At 41.8% G+C, this 16801-nt stretch overlaps 1 protein-coding gene across 6 annotated transcripts in view; it reads left to right on the forward strand.

Moving 5' to 3' along the window:
* SMARCA2 (SWI/SNF related BAF chromatin remodeling complex subunit ATPase 2) overlaps positions 1-16801 on the forward strand; it is a 173823-nt gene that overhangs the window by 49641 nt on the left and 107381 nt on the right. For all 6 annotated transcript variants that reach the window (XM_020871939.2, XM_020871944.2, XM_070480406.1 and 3 more), the window contains exons 10-14: positions 5282-5335; positions 8404-8534; positions 8764-8821; positions 11103-11203; positions 12845-12992. In XM_020871939.2, coding sequence (XP_020727598.2) covers positions 5282-5335; positions 8404-8534; positions 8764-8821; positions 11103-11203; positions 12845-12992 — 492 coding nt within the window. The remainder of the gene's footprint in view (positions 1-5281; positions 5336-8403; positions 8535-8763; positions 8822-11102; positions 11204-12844; positions 12993-16801) is intronic.

The following is a 16801-nucleotide window of genomic DNA, read 5'->3' on the forward strand; positions in this document are numbered from 1 at the left end:
CTTTTAAATTCATAACTGTGTCAGAAAGCATAGAATACTAATTGTTCTTGTTCCCTTGTAGGATATTTCATTAAGAGATCTATAACCCAACTCTTTAGTCTCTTAATCTGTTAGAAGGTGATGGGAACAGGACCTGCAGCCTGCATTTGTTGTAAAGATTACATAGGTTATATGCATGCGTGCGCACTCAGTTGTGTCTGACTCTGCCACTTCATAGACTGTAGCCCGCTAGGCTCCTCTGTCCGAGGAATTTTCCAGGCAAGAATACTGGAGTGGGTTGCCATTTCCTCCTCCATGGGATCTTCCCGACACAGGGATGAGACCTGAGTCTCCTGCGTCTCCTGCACTGGCATGCGGATTCTTTACTACTGAGCCACCTGGGAAGCCCAAGTTTATCTAAAACACTTTGAATGCTCCCAGGGACATAGTAAGTGCTCAGTAAATACTGGTTTTCTTACCAAGAAGTTCTGTAGTATAAATGCAGGATAGTCAGAGTCCAAATATGGTTATAGGTTTCTCTGAAAAGGAAATCTTCTTTTTCCACTTATTGCATATTCTCTGTGATGTTGAGAAAATAAATGGCCACCATTTTTTTTCCTAGGTGAAGCTCAATTAGCTATTACTAAGTCGGGTATCTTTTGGGACAGTGACAGGCCCCTTGGCTGTTGTGGCCTGCAGTGGAAAATGAGGATGTCTTATTTTGGGCAGACTGCTTCCCTTGCCTCCCCAGCTCCTACAAAGAGAATTTTCTAATTATTTGACCTCTGCTCTCTGATGCCTCCTGGTAATAATGAGACATTTCTTACATAGATTTAGGGTATGTTTTTCCTTGGGCTGTGGTCAGGAGCCCCATGCCAGCCCCCTGTCCCTGAATCTACTGCTGAGAAGTCTGATCACTTCAGAGGTTCAGCTTCTCCAGCTATTGACTTCAGGCCAAAATTAAAGTATTTAATTCCCTCTTCCCAAATCTCTCACTGGGGTGTGCACCAGCACAGCTATACCCTTGGTGTTTATTGTGACATTTCTTGGAAACTCATGATACTAATGGGAACATACTCAGAGAATCCTTGGGGGAGCACTGTGCCAAGTCTCTTTTTCATTGTGGCCTTTGGTTCTCTTTCTTTCCCTCTCATCAAACAGTATTATATACACTGTTATATGTGAATCTCAGATCTGTGATGTTTTGGAGGGGGAACCTTTCTGACACTAGTGTATGATCAATATAGAGATGAAAAATGTGTTTTTCTTTTAGATAGCAAACAATTTTAAAAAACCTCTTGGTATAATGATGAAAACAGCATCAGATGAAAAGCTGTAATCTTATTGAGACATTTTATATTCAATTTACTCTCCAGTCTTTCTCAGTTCTTTTATCTCTTTTCCCCAGAGACTATTAGTTTATTGCAGTTTTCTTCCACAAGGAGATTTTTGTAGGTGAAAGAAATATTCTAAGGCAATTTTGGGCATTTGAGTATAGTGACTATTGTAAAGGTAAGTGAATGCAGTGACACAATGATTAGATTTATTTGATAAGTTTAGTGTCAAAATGGATGAAACCAGAAGTTTGGATCAAAGTCTTGCTTAACTGGATTGACCAGTTACTTGAGTCAAAATGTTGGAGCTGGTTTTCCCTGCAAGGCACTACTGAAGTCATGTGCAATTGCTTGTTAACTTGATATTCTTAGGTATTTTTTATTGCCTGTTCACCTATCTTAATGCTCACAGGTCCTCTTAAGTGACAGTAAAAATAACCAAGTGGTTCCTGACAATCTCCGATTTCCCTCAGAGCAGAATGAGTCTTTAAGACGCCAGCACATTTGAATGATATTTCGGTATATTGTAACAACACCTGCTGGGGGATAAAATGTGTTCACTGTATAATATAGTTTGTAAGATAGTTGATATAAAACTGTTTCTTTACAAAGTGAGGCTGTTTGTGGCGTGTGTTGTGGTAATCTGTGTAAAATACCCTTTTTCTTTTATTTACTCAAAGAAAAATATTCTTTCCTTTGAACATTTATTCATTTACTTAGCCAGGCTGAGGTCTTAGTTACAGCATGAGGAATCTTTAGTTGCGGCATGTGGGATCTAGTTCCCTGACCAGGGATCACACCCGTGCCCCCTGCATTGGGCACACCAAGTCAAGCCCGAAGCCCATTTTCTTGAGTTCAGCTTCCTCAGGGTTTTCACATTTGGGGTTTCCTTTCTCGTCTTACCTCGTCACTGATTATTTTATACAGCCTAGGGTACCTGAATACAAAGCTTTGTTCATGAACATTCCTAAAAAGAGTGTTTGAATTCACATTGGCCTTGGAAATCAGGAAGCCCAATTGTCTTTCATAATTTGTGTCACATCCTCTTCTGTAATTAGGTCCCACCCTCCACCCGTGAGGGTAGTTACTTACCAACTTTTTGCAGGTCAGAAGAAGCCAGTACAAAGTTCCTTCAGCCCTGATTAGTGGCTGAACTGAAGTGGGTTTTGTTTTTGTTTTAATCAGTGGAAATAAGCTGAAGCATCAGCCAGTGACACTGATAGGATGTATTTCGTCACACGCTGCAGATTCACTGATACAGAACTTCCTCGGGCAGCTGCTGCCACGGGAGCATCAGGCTGTTTCACGAGGAGCTCGGAGTCTGTCCAAAGTTAGCTCTAATGGTAGCACCAGTCACAGTCTGTTTGGAGTTGACCATGAACAAAAGAAAAAACAGGAATTTTTTTTTTGGGAGGGGAGGGGAGTAGAGGGTTTAGCACGAGTTTAATGTGAGAATGTGGATTTATGAAAGCATACCCGCCAGAGATTGTCCTCAAACTGAAGAAATTCAAAGCATGATGGGAGAACTTGACATCTCCTGCCATAGAGCAGACTGCCATCTGGCTTCCACCTTGTAGAATAGCACAGCCGAGCTGGGTGTAAATACAGGGCAAACATGGGAAGCATTATAGAACGCCAGTTCAGTGAGGGAACTGTGTGTGCATTCTTAGCTCTTTTATGATTTGCAAATATATTGGCACCTAATCACAACGGTGATAATTCACTGAGTGTGTGCTACAGTGGAAAGCTTTGTTCTTGCTGTTTTCATTCATTCCTTCGTTCGCCATATTTATTGAGTGTCTTTTGAGTGCCAGGACCCCTTGTAAGGTATGGAAATACATGTGTGAACAAAACAGACAGAAATCCCTGACTTTGTAATGTTAGGAAGCAATTTTCAGACATGGCTGTAGCCAGTCTTATATAAATAGCCCTCAGACTGTCATTGATTCTTTCACATTGTGGAAAATGACACTCTCAATGTATATTACATGTAACCTTGAATTATCTGTATTGACATGGTGATCCGGTCCTGCAACAGCCCCGTGAGGTGAGAACTGCTACTTTCCCAGAGGAGGGAACCAAGATTCAAGAGATTTGCTCAAGATCACATTGGCCGAGTACTCGTGCAGTTAGTGACAGAGCTGGGATTCAAATGCAGTTCATCTAATTCCAGAACCAAGTTTCCTAAGCCTGATATTACATTGCCTCTCAGATTTGATACTAGATGGAAATTTAAAAATTAGTTTAGAGGATTTTAAGTAACAGAAAGTCCTGCTGATGAGGCAGTTTTTAGATAACACCCTATCTGGTCGATAGCATATTCATAGAAGAGTGTTCTTCATAATAGTTTTGATTCTGTTATTTATGGTCCTTCAGACTTTTTAATGTGCTATTCATTGAAACGGTGATCCATTTCCACCAGCTAGATACTGGAAATTGGCTTATTCATTGTCTCATTTGCTATTCTTTGTTTGCCAAATTTGTAGCTAATTTCTGATTTGTATGGAGAGAATGGTGGGAGTAATTGACTTTCTGCAATTAATTGAAAGAGTCACCTGAATATAGTGCCTGAGAATTCCACAAGTGGACTTTTCAGAGGAACTGGAACAGGGACAGTTCCTTTTCTGAGACTTTCTGCCATTGTTCTCTGAATCCATAGCTCAGACATAGGGCCCAGTGCTTTTGCATAATGGTCATTCCTTTTGAACTTGGAAATATTTTCACTTTGGGGTTGCAGAAATAGAAAACCAAATTCGTGGGAAATCATAACCAAAGGGAGCATTTCATTTGGTAGAAGTGCTACATTTTTTATGCGTTGTGCTTTGGCATACATGTATACGTGTACGTTTTATAAGAAAATTATAAAAGAACTTCAGAAATTTCTGACATTTATGGGAACTGCCCTTCTTCAGTACAAAGACTGGATTTTCAACCCTAGACATTTTCTGTAAAAGCTGTTTTGTCAAGAGACAATTGAGTTATTTTCACAGGAAGCAAAAAATGTATTATACAATCAATGCCTTAAGTAAACAAAGTGGAGTTAATATTGATTCTGTATCATTATGTATATTTTTAATTAACTAAAGGGCCCAGGGGAGGAAAGCTCATTTTCTTAAATGTCTTGATAAAGGAAATGACTGAAGTTGGTTTTTTTTCCTCCTCATTGCACTACACAGAATAACTTTAAAATAAGGATTCTGTGAAGGTGGTGTTAAAGATTTCACTTGTCAAAGAGATTGTTATAAATGTAAGAAATTTCATACTATGTTGTGTTTATTGCAGATGAGGCTCTATCAGGTATGTACAAAATGTGACATAATTCTAGCTTTTCATTTAAGCTGTCTTTGAGGCACATAGAGGTTAATGGGCTAAGATATTGGAATATTTAAGAAATGGAGGATGACAGAATTTTTCATGAGACTACAGAATCTGCATCAAATTTCCCCATATACCCATGTAGAAATGCTATTATGAAAGCCAATTAGGTAGAATGAAAAAAATTCCAAGAATGTACAGGATTTTGAATGATTTTGTATTTTTATAACCCGAGTGGTTCAGAGTTCATTCTTGAGAGGACATGTTTTAGAAAACTTGCTAAGGGAATGGGCAAGTTGAACTGATTCAGGATGTGTCTTCCTAGTGCCAAATACAACTACATTTCAGATTGTGACCTCAATCCTAATGCTGCCACATCTTAAGCTCTTTGCATCCTAGAAGACATAGTCCGCCCCTCTCTAATGGGCCAACCCTGAGTCGCATCTAGCTTCAGTCACTCCCTGCCAGTTGCCAATAAAATACACACTCTGTCTCAGAGAGTGAAGAGAAACACACATAAAAGGCATTAGTTCTTAAGCTCTCTTGGATGATGACAAGCAGTAATGAAATGCTATTGTACCACTGAGTTACCATGAGGTCCTTCCTGTACCCACCTTCTGGGTTTATACCTAACATTTGACATTGTTTTGCAGAAGGCTGAAGAGAACGCTGAAGGAGGAGAGTCTGCCCTGGGACCAGATGGAGAGGTAAGGGATTTTGCATCCATTTTTACTGTACTCTGCTGAATGATGCCCTGCCATTCTCTATGTATACTAATTGTATTTTTCACTCCGCTATTCATTTTTAAGTAAAAAGAGTAGTCCATTAGCATAGCAGAAAATTAAAATAGCATAAAAGAAATACACTAAACAGTAATCTTCCATCTCAGACTGCCAGTCAACTGATATTAAGTTTCTTGTGTACCATTCCAGAAATTTTCTGTGCACATATAAGCATGTGTTTATGAATATACAGAATGTGGAAAAATCTTAAGTGATTCTATAATTACATTTTCCCTGTCAATGATGCAGAAGCATAAAATATGACCCAGTTTCTTTCATTTACTTTGAAATTTCACAACTCCATAAGCCAAACAATTTACGTATTTGGTAGCCTATTTTTTTGGATTTTCTGTAAGCTTACCCTATAGCTTCTATTCATAGATTCATCAGTATATTTCTAAATTTTATTTCTGTTATTTCTGATATTCTCCTGCATCACCAGAATACAGTGATTGATTTATTGGATTTTTTTTTTCTCTGAAAACTCAAGAGTTCTGTGCCAGTGATTCACACGAGCAGGTGTCCCCCAGAGTGGGATGGGAAGGGCATTTGTTTCAAACTGCCTTCTCCTCTCACAGACTGACAAATCTTCCTGGAAGATTGGGGTGGGTGGAGGGTTGCCTCTTTCGTTTCCAGAATCACCGTTCACATGAGTCATATTATGAATGTGAACAGCCCAGTGGCAGGTAAAAGGTTGAAACCACTATTCTATGCAGAAACCTCTTGAACAATAAATGTTACTTAACCACTATAATTCATCACAAGGAAAGAAAAGATCGGGATAAATGTCTAATGTGTGAGAAACACTCAGTGGGCTATTATAGGGGAAGAATACTGTATATTAGGGCACTTAGGAAGAGCTCTAATTTGTAAAAGCCCAGCCTTACCAGAGCATGCCTCACATGGGTCTGTAATTAACAATCACACAGGGAGAGATTTAAGGTGTTAGTGTGGTAGCTCTCTTATCTCATATTATCCCCTGGGAAAATTAGCTCATGCACCTTTTTTTTTTTTTTTTAAATCATAGCACATGGTATGTTCTGCTTGCTATAGTGGGCAGTCTTCATCTTACCTGGTTTGTTTTGAAATAATGTTCTGATTACACTCTGGTGTGTTCACTTGGTATTTCTGCCAAAGTTCTAATTTCAACTATAGTGATTCTCAGTTTTCTCTGAGGTATGACACAAGCCATAAAACAAGCTGGAGTATAATAGGTCAAGATAGTGGAATATGATTCTTCCAAGGGAAATGGTAGCATTTCCCACTTATGTAGATGTCCTAGTTATCACATGAACGTATAGATGACCTTCTACATTAGTGAGGAAGAAGCATTGTCTTGAAATGCAAAATAACAGCGTCCACAACCATTGCTTCAGTACACATAAAAGGAAAGAAAGTCTGGAGTAAGCCTTCTCTTTTTATTTTTTAAGGTTATTTTTGTGGATAATTGCTAATATGTTGTTTCTTATTCTGACAGTGCTTTGTTGAGGAAGAAGGGAGAAAGAACCGGTTTTGAGGGGGAGGGGGAATGTGGTCATTTCCAATTAGATACAGAAGATAACCTACGGTACACTGCTTTTCCATTTTAACTCCAAATAACAATTTAGAAACAACTTTTCGGAATGAATGAATGGCCTAAATGTTTGAATTTTATCACTTTTAAGGAAATAGATAACTTGAATTACTCACAGATGAAGCGTTTCCAAACAGACATCTCGCCTGGGGGTCTGCTCCTAGATGCACAGTCACCCTGTAATCAGGAGCATTCATTTGCATAGGATGACTGCAGTTTTAGACCTTTTTAAACAGTTTGTTCTCTGAAGTAGGTTAAACACAGCCTCTGCAATGTCACTTATTCTCTTAATTTTCTGAGCAAACTATTTTTCATTGAGAGTCTAATGACGAATTTCAGCTCAAACGCGGTCGATTTGCCAGGTTTCCAATGAGCAGAGCCTTTTGCTTTATTGTAGGTCCCCATGGTTCGGCTAGGTACCTGATGGTTTGATTTTGGATAAAATGACATTGTTTCTGCAGAAGCCACACTGGCCATTAAGAGATGACACAAGTGACAATACCTCTTTCTTTTTTCCATGATTCTCTCTGAAACCATGAGTTGGTAGTAGTCTTTATCTGGGGGAAGTATCCTGAATATTCATTGAAAGGACTGAGGCTGAACCTGAAGCTCCAATACTTTGGCCACCTGATGCGAAGAGCTGACTCATTGGAAGAAACCCTGATGCTGGAAAAGACTGAGGGCATGAGTAGAAAGGGGAAACAGAGGATGAGATGGTTGGATGGCATCATCAACATAATAGACATGAGTTTGAGCATTCTCTGGGAGACAGTGAAGGACAGGGAAGCCTGGCGTGCTGCAGTCCAGCCAGGACTCATGTCCCTAAGAGTTGGACATGACTTAGTGACTGAACAACAGCAAATTAATATTTGGTGGTTTAAGGATTCTTAGTTGAAAATGGCAAGAATCAACTCTGCTTGATTTAAGTAAGAAGGCAACATGTTAACAGGATATTGCATGGGTCATCAGATCTCCTGAAGGCAATACCCTGACTGGGGCTATGCTGTTATTTCAGTTATATGTTACTGTGGTGTACTCTACACCTGGTTAGTGAAGACACAGCTGGCCTTGGGAGTTGGCATGGCCAATACCATTGCACTGGCAATGTTGCCACTGTTGTCTGCTCTCCTGCCAGTGTGCCCATTGGCCCTCACTTTCTTCTAGGTCCCAATTCAGAGCCTTGGTGAATGTGCCCAGTTGCAGAGCTTAGGTCTTGTGCCAATACCTTAGCTGCAAGGAAGGCCAATGTTTCCCATTTCTTTAGTGGAAAGTGACCTCCAACATCCCACCTGGGACTCACCAGGTGATGAAATTTCTAGCCACAGAAAGGGGTTTCACATGCTGGATAGCCACAAACTCTAGCACAGAACTGGGAGAATATCATAACAGTAAGCAATGCCGTGTTTTGTCTTCTGTCTAGCCCATAGATGAGAGCAGCCAGATGAGTGACCTCCCCGTCAAAGTGACTCACACAGAAACTGGCAAGGTCCTGTTTGGCCCAGAAGCACCCAAAGCAAGTCAGCTGGACGCCTGGTTGGAAATGAATCCTGGGTAAGGCATGAAAGCAGAATTATTGGTGTCCTTTGGCTTTTTAGATTTTTGTGGTCCTTGTAAAATCTGGGAACTAAAACAACCTGACCATTGCTGAACTGAAGTTATTACTTGCATTTGTCATTTGTACATAGAATGGGACATATGTATTTGTGTATACACATACACACACATAGTTTTATAATTTAAAAAGCTAAACTTGCTCTCCTCCCTGCTCTTTTTCTTGTAGTTACGAAGTTGCCCCTAGATCGGACAGTGAAGAGAGTGATTCTGATTATGAGGAGGAGGTATGTTTGTATCTCTGTTTGGAGTTCACTGGCTGGAAAGTTCTCGGAAAATACCTGGGTCCTTCTGTCTCTTCGTCCCCCACTGTTGGCCAGCGGGTGACAGCTGGCCTAGAGAGTTTGCCAGAGCTTTGCTGGTTCATGCCTAGTTTCACAGTGACTTCTCAGGGGCTCCTCCTGGCCAGCGGGGAAACTTGGTGAATTCTCAATTTATTTGAAACCAAGAAAAGAGAAGCTTGCATTAAATCGGAGGTGGTAGAAAGGTCTTTGGAGGAAAATTGGAGATGGATTACTTTGGGAAAAGCAATTCCATGCTTCTAAGTGGTTTACACTGAGGGTTAAGAGCCTAAAAATGCCTGAAGTCCTTTAGTGCTTAGGCCTGTTTGAAGCTGTAAGTATTGAAATTTGGACAAAAAAGGGCAACATGTACTTGGTTTAATGAGTTTATTGATCCTCTTTTTTTTTTTAATTGGATTCTTGTTTTAGTACTTTGGATATACTTGTTATCCACCTTTCTCAGTCCCTTGGAAGGAATACACACTGTATCTAGAACCTAAAATGGTACACTTTTAATAGAAATGAAAGAATAATCAAGGTATTTCTAGGTCAACTTTAAATTGCTTAACAATTACAAATAGAAGAAATAAATGAAGATTTTTATCTCCTTTATTAGAGCATTGCTAGTGTGTAGTCATTAAATCTGATGTTTACCAGTTTAGAGGAATCTTGGTTCAAAGAATACCGTGGTCAGAGCAGAGCAGCCTTACCAATGACAGCTCACCAGAATTTTAAGACTGTTTTTAGTTTCTTCTGTTTTGTGGACCTGTGTTTCCTAAATTAATCTACCATGGATTAAAAATGAAAGATAATAAAAGTTATTATTATTTTTTAAAGCATACTATTAACAAGCAAATACTTTTGGAGGCATGCTATTTTTTTTATAGGCCACTCTTTCTCTGAGGTATTTGAAACTTACAAAATCAATTTTTTAAAATATCGCTTGTTTACTTGGATGAATGGGCCCATAAATGATCCATTGGAAGAATCTTCTCATTGAGTCTGAGAGCCAGGGAGGGACAGAGATGAGGTAAAGAAGGCTGCCGAACCCAAGGGTGCCCTCCTAAGAGTGACAGCTGCAGGCAACTCCAGACAACTGGGGCCAGAATGAACTCTGACCTGGGGGTCCAGAGACTGGGTCCTCATCTTGTGGCCAGTCATGCCCCCTCTTGGTGCTCACCTGGACATGAAGGAGCTGTACCCACTCCTCATTTTACCCCTTACAGTTCAGTGATCTGTGATCATAGATTTAATGTTCAGCATTACTGTCATTGTCAGTCCTCATTGTTTCATTCAAAAGTGATGGAAAAGCATCATTCTCTTTAAGCCTCCTTTTAAAGGGAATTCTTCTAGGTTATCTGAAAAGATTTAACTCTCAACACCAAGTGGGTAGTAGTGGATATTATGGATATTTAGTAAAGCTTTCCAACAGGCCAGCAGAACCAATTACACGGTTCAGAGGTGGGGAGGTGATGAATCCTTTGCCATGTTATTGACAGTGTTTATCTACATATCCAGAAATATGAAGTAGCCACAGAACACGCACACAGAAGGCCACATGCTTACAAGCTCCAGTCCCTCCACCCTGAAGGCATGTGGAAGGGTCCACTGGCATCATCAAAAAGACAATACTAAGATCTCTTCAACTGGCTTTGGAAGAGAAAGGTGTAGAAGGTCACTAAGTTATCAAGAGCAAATGTGGTCCACAGCAGCAGTCCCCAACCTTTTTGGCACCAGGGACCAGTTTTGTGGAAGAGTTTTCCCACAGACCGTGAGGATACGGGCAATAGGGAGCAGCTGTAAACAGAGATGAAGCTTCACTCAATTGCTTGCTGCTTACGTCCTGCTGTGCAGCCCTGTTCCTAACAGGCCATGGAAGGGTACCCATCCTTGACCCGAGGATTAGGGTCCCCTGATCTGCAAGACTCTCTGATGACCAAATATTCATATATATCCATCTTTCTGACATGGTTTTTCTGTATGTATTCTTGGGGAGCAAGGGTTCCAGGGGATCCCTAGAGGGTTCCTTCTGGTCCTTCATTCAGTGATTTAAACAGCGATGGAGTGGTAGGATTTGCCTGGCATAGGTAAGGGTTAAATTTATGTCCTCCCCTTGGTTGTGTTCACTTCACTTGTGAAGTTGAATACTGTTCACTCTCTTTCCAGGAAATGCCAATCCTAGGGATTCCCTCTTTATTTTAAAGTGGAATCTTTGTTCCTTTCCCAGGATGAGGAGGAAGAGTCCAGCAGGCAGGAGACTGAAGAGAAAATACTTCTGGATCCAAACAGTGAGGAGGTTTCGGAGAAGGACGCCAAGCAGATCATTGAGTATGTTTCTCTCAGAGTGTCGTCTCTGGCATATGCATTTTGTGAGGGTTATCCTCTATGAATTTTCTTTTAGAGAATTTTGTCTTTAAGGATGGAAGCTGACTTTATGCCCAGACTCCCCTTGAAATGCCACCATCAGGGGTCACCAGCGTGTCCCACTGCTCAGCCCCTTCCTTCCGTCCTCTTCTCCTTCCTGACTCCCTCATTCCTGGGTTTCTCGTGTCATATGTACTTCCATCCCAGATGAAATTTGCCCCTCCACCCGGCAGCCTTTCCCACCTCCCTTACTGGCATCAACACTCCTCCAGAAACCCACGGGGGATGTGCCCTTCCCCTCTCTGTCCTCACTGCTGCAGGCGGTCAGCCCCTGATTCCCCAGTCCAGTCTCTGAAACACCTCAGAGTCCTTCCCGCAACCTGAGCACCCAGCTCTTCACCTCACCCCAGCCATCCTCTACACCAGTGGACTACACAGCTCTTTGTCTGTATCACTCTAGTGTTAAAAGAAAAGTTGCGGTGAAACAATCTGCAAAAGAGAACACTTTAAAGTGATGAGATTTTAAAAAAACAAAGCAGAAATAGACATTCTGATATTTTCTCCTTTTATTCCAGGGCTCTGTGCCCGCTTCAGTAATCTTTCCTTTATCCATCTGCCCCCTTCTTCACTGAATGTTTTAGGAGCCCACCTCCATAGGAGGCTTCCCTGGTGGCTCAGTGGTAAAGCATCCACCTGCAATGCAGGAACCACAGGATGTAGGTTCGATCCCTAGGTCAGGAAGATCCCTTGGAGGTGGGGAGCATGGCAACATACTCCAGTATTGTTGCCTGGAGAATCCCATGGACAGTCCATAGGGTTGCAAGGAGTCCAACATGAATGAAGCAACTTAGCACACACACTCGCATGCCCCTTCCTAGAGTGACACAGTAGTTGGTTAATCTGGTACAGAAAACATTCTGTTTTCTACCTCTTCTCTTTCCCATGTCTTTAATGTCACCTTCTTCCCCCTCTTACCTGTCTTCCGAGCTTTGGGCAGTGTTCTGTGGGTAGGATTTATCTTTGATTTTCAAGGGCCTAGGACAACTTCACTGGCCAAGTGTGAACCTGCAGATGTATACTTCATGCTCATAGCAGTCATTTGAAGTCAGGAAGGCCTGTGTTCAAATCCTAATGCCACCATCTTTCACGTGACCTGGGCAAATTCATGAATTCATGAACTTATCTCAGTCTGAAGTTCTGTGAAGGTAATAGTGACGTCTACCTTGCTTGCTTTTTTGCAAGGATTACAGATAATATGTTTTACCTGCTGGGCATGAAGTAGGTGTAGGGGCTTCCCAGGTGGTGCTAGAGGTTAAGAATCTGCCTGCCAATGCAGGAGATGTAAGAGACTCAGGTTTGATCCCTATGTCGGGAAGATCCCCTGGAGGAGGGCATGGCAACTCACTCCAGTATTCTTGCCTGGAGAATCCCATGGACAGAGGAGCCTGGTGGGCTGCAGTCTGTAGAGTCCCAAAGAGGTGGATATGACTGAGCGTGCACACGTGAAGGAGGTGATAAATAAAGCTCTACTCACTGCGGCCGTTTTTTGGCTCTCCATTCATGCACAACTTCCCTGTGCATGACTCTCCACTCTCTCTGCCCCAGGACGGCGAAGCAAGATGTGGACGATGAGTACAGCATGCAATACAGCGCCAGAGGCTCCCAGTCCTACTACACAGTGGCCCACGCCATCTCCGAGAGGGTGGAGAAGCAGTCAGCCCTCCTCATTAACGGAACCCTGAAGCATTATCAGGTAACTCATGTGGTGACTGTGTATTCTTAGCAAGTTGCAATCCGTTACCTAATTTTGATTGGATATGTTGTGTACATGCTAATTGATCAAGAGAGTCAATGATGGCAGGCGTCTAGGGTTACATTCTTTCTTTTTTCATTTTTGGCCATACTTTGTGGCATGTGGGATCTTAGTTCCCCAGACCAGGAATCAAACCCATGTCCCTCTGCAGTGAAATTGTGGAGTCTTAACCACTGGACCACCAGGGAAGTCCTCACATCGCTTCTAATTTAGGAATTTTCTCTGCTGTGCCTATAATTCTTCTTTTAGAGCATTCCATTTTCCCTTCTTCACTAGGGCATTTACCCATTTTCCCTTTTATGGTTTTGGGATGAATTGTTTTCAGAAATCCTGACTTAACCTTTGCAACTCTTTTACCCATGGATCTCTTCAGAATGGAAAACCCAGCCACTTTCTACCAGTACAGGGAACATCTGTCTCCCTTTTTGAAGTAAATGAAGTACATTTCTTCAGAACTTTCAGTGGTGGCTATAGTTTAACACTATGAATGTAGCCACTTAAGAATTGCTGTCTGCAACATTTACATGCTTTTTTTTTCTTAAGACACAATAAAGGTGTGAGCATCCATGCTTTGATGAAAACTAGGCTGTAAACATAACGGATGTTTCTTTTGACTTGTCTGTAATGAGGTCAGCGCCTGTCTTTTACCTCCTTCCACTTCATGGTATGTTCCTTGCAACATTTGTCCTGTGAGATAGACCCCAAAAGGAATGGGGGAAATGGGTTCTGTGGTTAAATATTAATAAATATGGGAAATACTATCAGCTGGAACCTATTCCAAAGTTGGAGATGTATGAGAATGAATAGAGGCCCTCATAATTGATCAGAGGTGTCACCCAGGACTTCCAGAGCCAATCAGACGTCTGAGCACCCTAGGAGTGACCCTCTTGTGAGCCCCTGCTGTGCATCAGCAGCTCATGACTCTGCAAAAATAAATGTGCCATCCGTAATTGCGTATCAGCATCCTACAGTGAAATGAGTTTAGCTTTATATTGCCAAAAGTTCTCTAGTCACCAAACTTTCTTTTCATATATCATATTCTTATTCATATCCTGTAAAATTAGGGTCCTTTGGAATACACTCTGGGAAGTACTGATTTGGTCAAGACTTCATTCAGGTTTTTCCATAACATCTTATGGAAAAACTTAAACAAGCTCTTTGGCCAACCCAATATGCACTTTAGGCCAATAGGTCTCAAACTTCTGGAACTTGGGTCCAGGGTCCACTGAACTCAGAACGCGGCACTGTGTTGCCTGCCATTGTGTGGAGGTGAAGAATACAGCTGCTGCGGCCTCAGTACTGCTTTGATTTGTGTTGAAGCGCCAGCAGTTTATACCCACTACTGCTTTTGCGTCATCAATGCAAATGTCAATGCAATAAAAAAGGCAGATCAGCCTTAGTGTTAATAAGAAAATAATTTTGATTTTGTGATCTCCTCAGAAGGGTCTGGAGACCCTCAAGAGTCCCTGGAGCACAATTTGAGAACCAGTGCTCTGGCTGTAGTGAGGTCACGTTCTCTCCAAAGACCATGCTACTTTCATGAAGTTCAAAGTTGTTGCCATCTGATTTGGCCTACCTGATGTAGATAGGAACTTGGAGATGGTTCTGATGACCTCCTGTATGTCTGTGTGTGGAAAGTGCATTCTTTAGATTATGCATAAATAACTTTTAAAGCCACATTGATTTCCTCCTGCCATCTGAGAACTTTTTAAGCATTCTCCATCACTGTCTTTTCAAACCTATCTCCTCCTCTTTCCCTATAGGAATTTTATGGCCTTCTTCCTCTGCTGACCGCTGTTAGATTTCCTGAACATGCCTCACTCTGCCCTTCCTCTGGGTTTGTTTTTTTTTTTTTTTTTTTGCTTCATGAAGTTTCTTATTCCTGGACTCAGATTACCCATGTCCACCTTCTGTTTTATCTGGGATTAAAACAGATGCAAAATTCAGCCCCTTTGCCAATTTCATTAAAAAAATAAAGAAAGAAATCTACTGGGGTTTTTTTTGCTTCATAAAGTTTCTTATTCCTGGACTCTAACAACCCATGTCCACCTTCTGTTTTATCTGGGATTAAAACAGATGAAAAATTGAGCCCCTTTGCTAATTTTCATTAAAAAGTAAAGGAAGAAATCCACTCCCTTTGAGTGTCCAAATGTGTCTGGCCTTTAGCTGACTCCTAAAGGCCTGGTGGTCTCGGGGTCACATTGCAAGTGTGCAGCTCCTCTCACAGAGCACTCTGGGTTCCCACCATTCCTCCTCTGCCCCTGCTCTCTTTTGCACATCCCCTGAGGGCCTCTTTCTGTTCTTCTCATCTCTTGGTTTTACTGCTGTTGTGCGAAAACCTTTAGGATGATTCAGAGTCTTGCATGGTACAAGGCACCCCAAGAAGCTTATCCAAGTACTTCTTCAAACCATTGTAATTGCTCTTCCCAAGAAAAATTCTGGTCTATACAGTTTTATAACATTTTATGACATTTGCACTGCCAACTGCTTCTTGGTGCATGAACTTTGTAACTTGGTGCATGTAACTTTGGTCTTCTTTGTAAACTTCAGAAGGGAGGCGCGCATCTTACATATGTAGATATCCATGTGCTGTAGTTCCTTGCATGGTCCTTTTCACAGAATCACCACTTAATAAACATTGAAAATGGAAGAATCACTTGTCTTGTTTTTACATGAAAGAAATTAAAATTAACGTTTCCCTAAGCATAACTTCATTAGCAAGCTAAATTGACTGTAGCAATCACACACACACTCACACAGGTGGTGCAGTGGTAAAGGGTCTGCATGCCCGTGTAGGAGACACAGGAAACGCAGGTTTGATCCCCGTGTCAGGAAGACGCCCTGGAGGAGGAAAAGGCAATACTGGACCCTGGAGTGGTCCAGTATTCTTGCCTGGAGAATTTCATGCACAGAGGAGCCTGGTGACTACAGTGACATGGGGTCGCAAAGAGTTGGACATGACTGAGCACACATGCATATGTATATATATAGAGAGAGAGACAGAGTTAACCCTCTCATTTAAACTGACATCTGTGATAATGGTGGTGGAAGGGAGTTGGTGGTTGGAGAGGAAAGTTGAACAATTTTGTATTTCACCCACTCTTTCTTCTGTTTAACGTGGGAATCCAAAGCTGTGTCTCTGGTGCTGGGGTTTTGTACTTAACTGTGCTGAAGGTGTTTCCAGGGGTCAGCTGCCCTTGGGGAGCACCTGCATCGCGGAGTTTCCCTGTGAGGCCTGGGAGCTTTCTCTGCCAGCAGATGCCCCTGGCTCCCTGATCACTCTGCTACCTCAGTTGAGGGGATCCCACCCCCGGGGGGGCTGACAGGCTCTTCATTACCAAGAAGGCTGTTTCTAATGACCTGTGATCTCCATGCCCAACCTGCCTTCTGGCTTGTTTTTCTTTAATTCTCACATTGGCTTTTTGTTTTTGGAGTGGTTAGAAAGGATTTTCGTTTGGGTTTTCTTCATCTCTAATAATTCTAGAATGCCATATACTGTGAAATGCTAAGTAGGGATGAACGGTAAAGCTGCTTAAAATCCCCCCGGAATGCTCCAGCCCATCACTTCTAAATCTGATTAGCACTCAGCACCTGCCAAGCAGTGGGGTGATTACAGGCTCACATTTGAATTTCGTTTTGGGCTGGTGCTTCCCCCACTTTCCTACTGTGGGAAATCCGACGTACAGCACAGAGGAGTTAAGAAGTCGCAGCCCCACTTGAGTTGTATTAGTATTAATTACCTGTGCAGA

Source organism: Odocoileus virginianus, chromosome 18 (genome assembly GCF_023699985.2).
Source record: "Odocoileus virginianus isolate 20LAN1187 ecotype Illinois chromosome 18, Ovbor_1.2, whole genome shotgun sequence".
NCBI classification, from domain to species: Eukaryota; Metazoa; Chordata; class Mammalia; order Artiodactyla; family Cervidae; genus Odocoileus; species Odocoileus virginianus.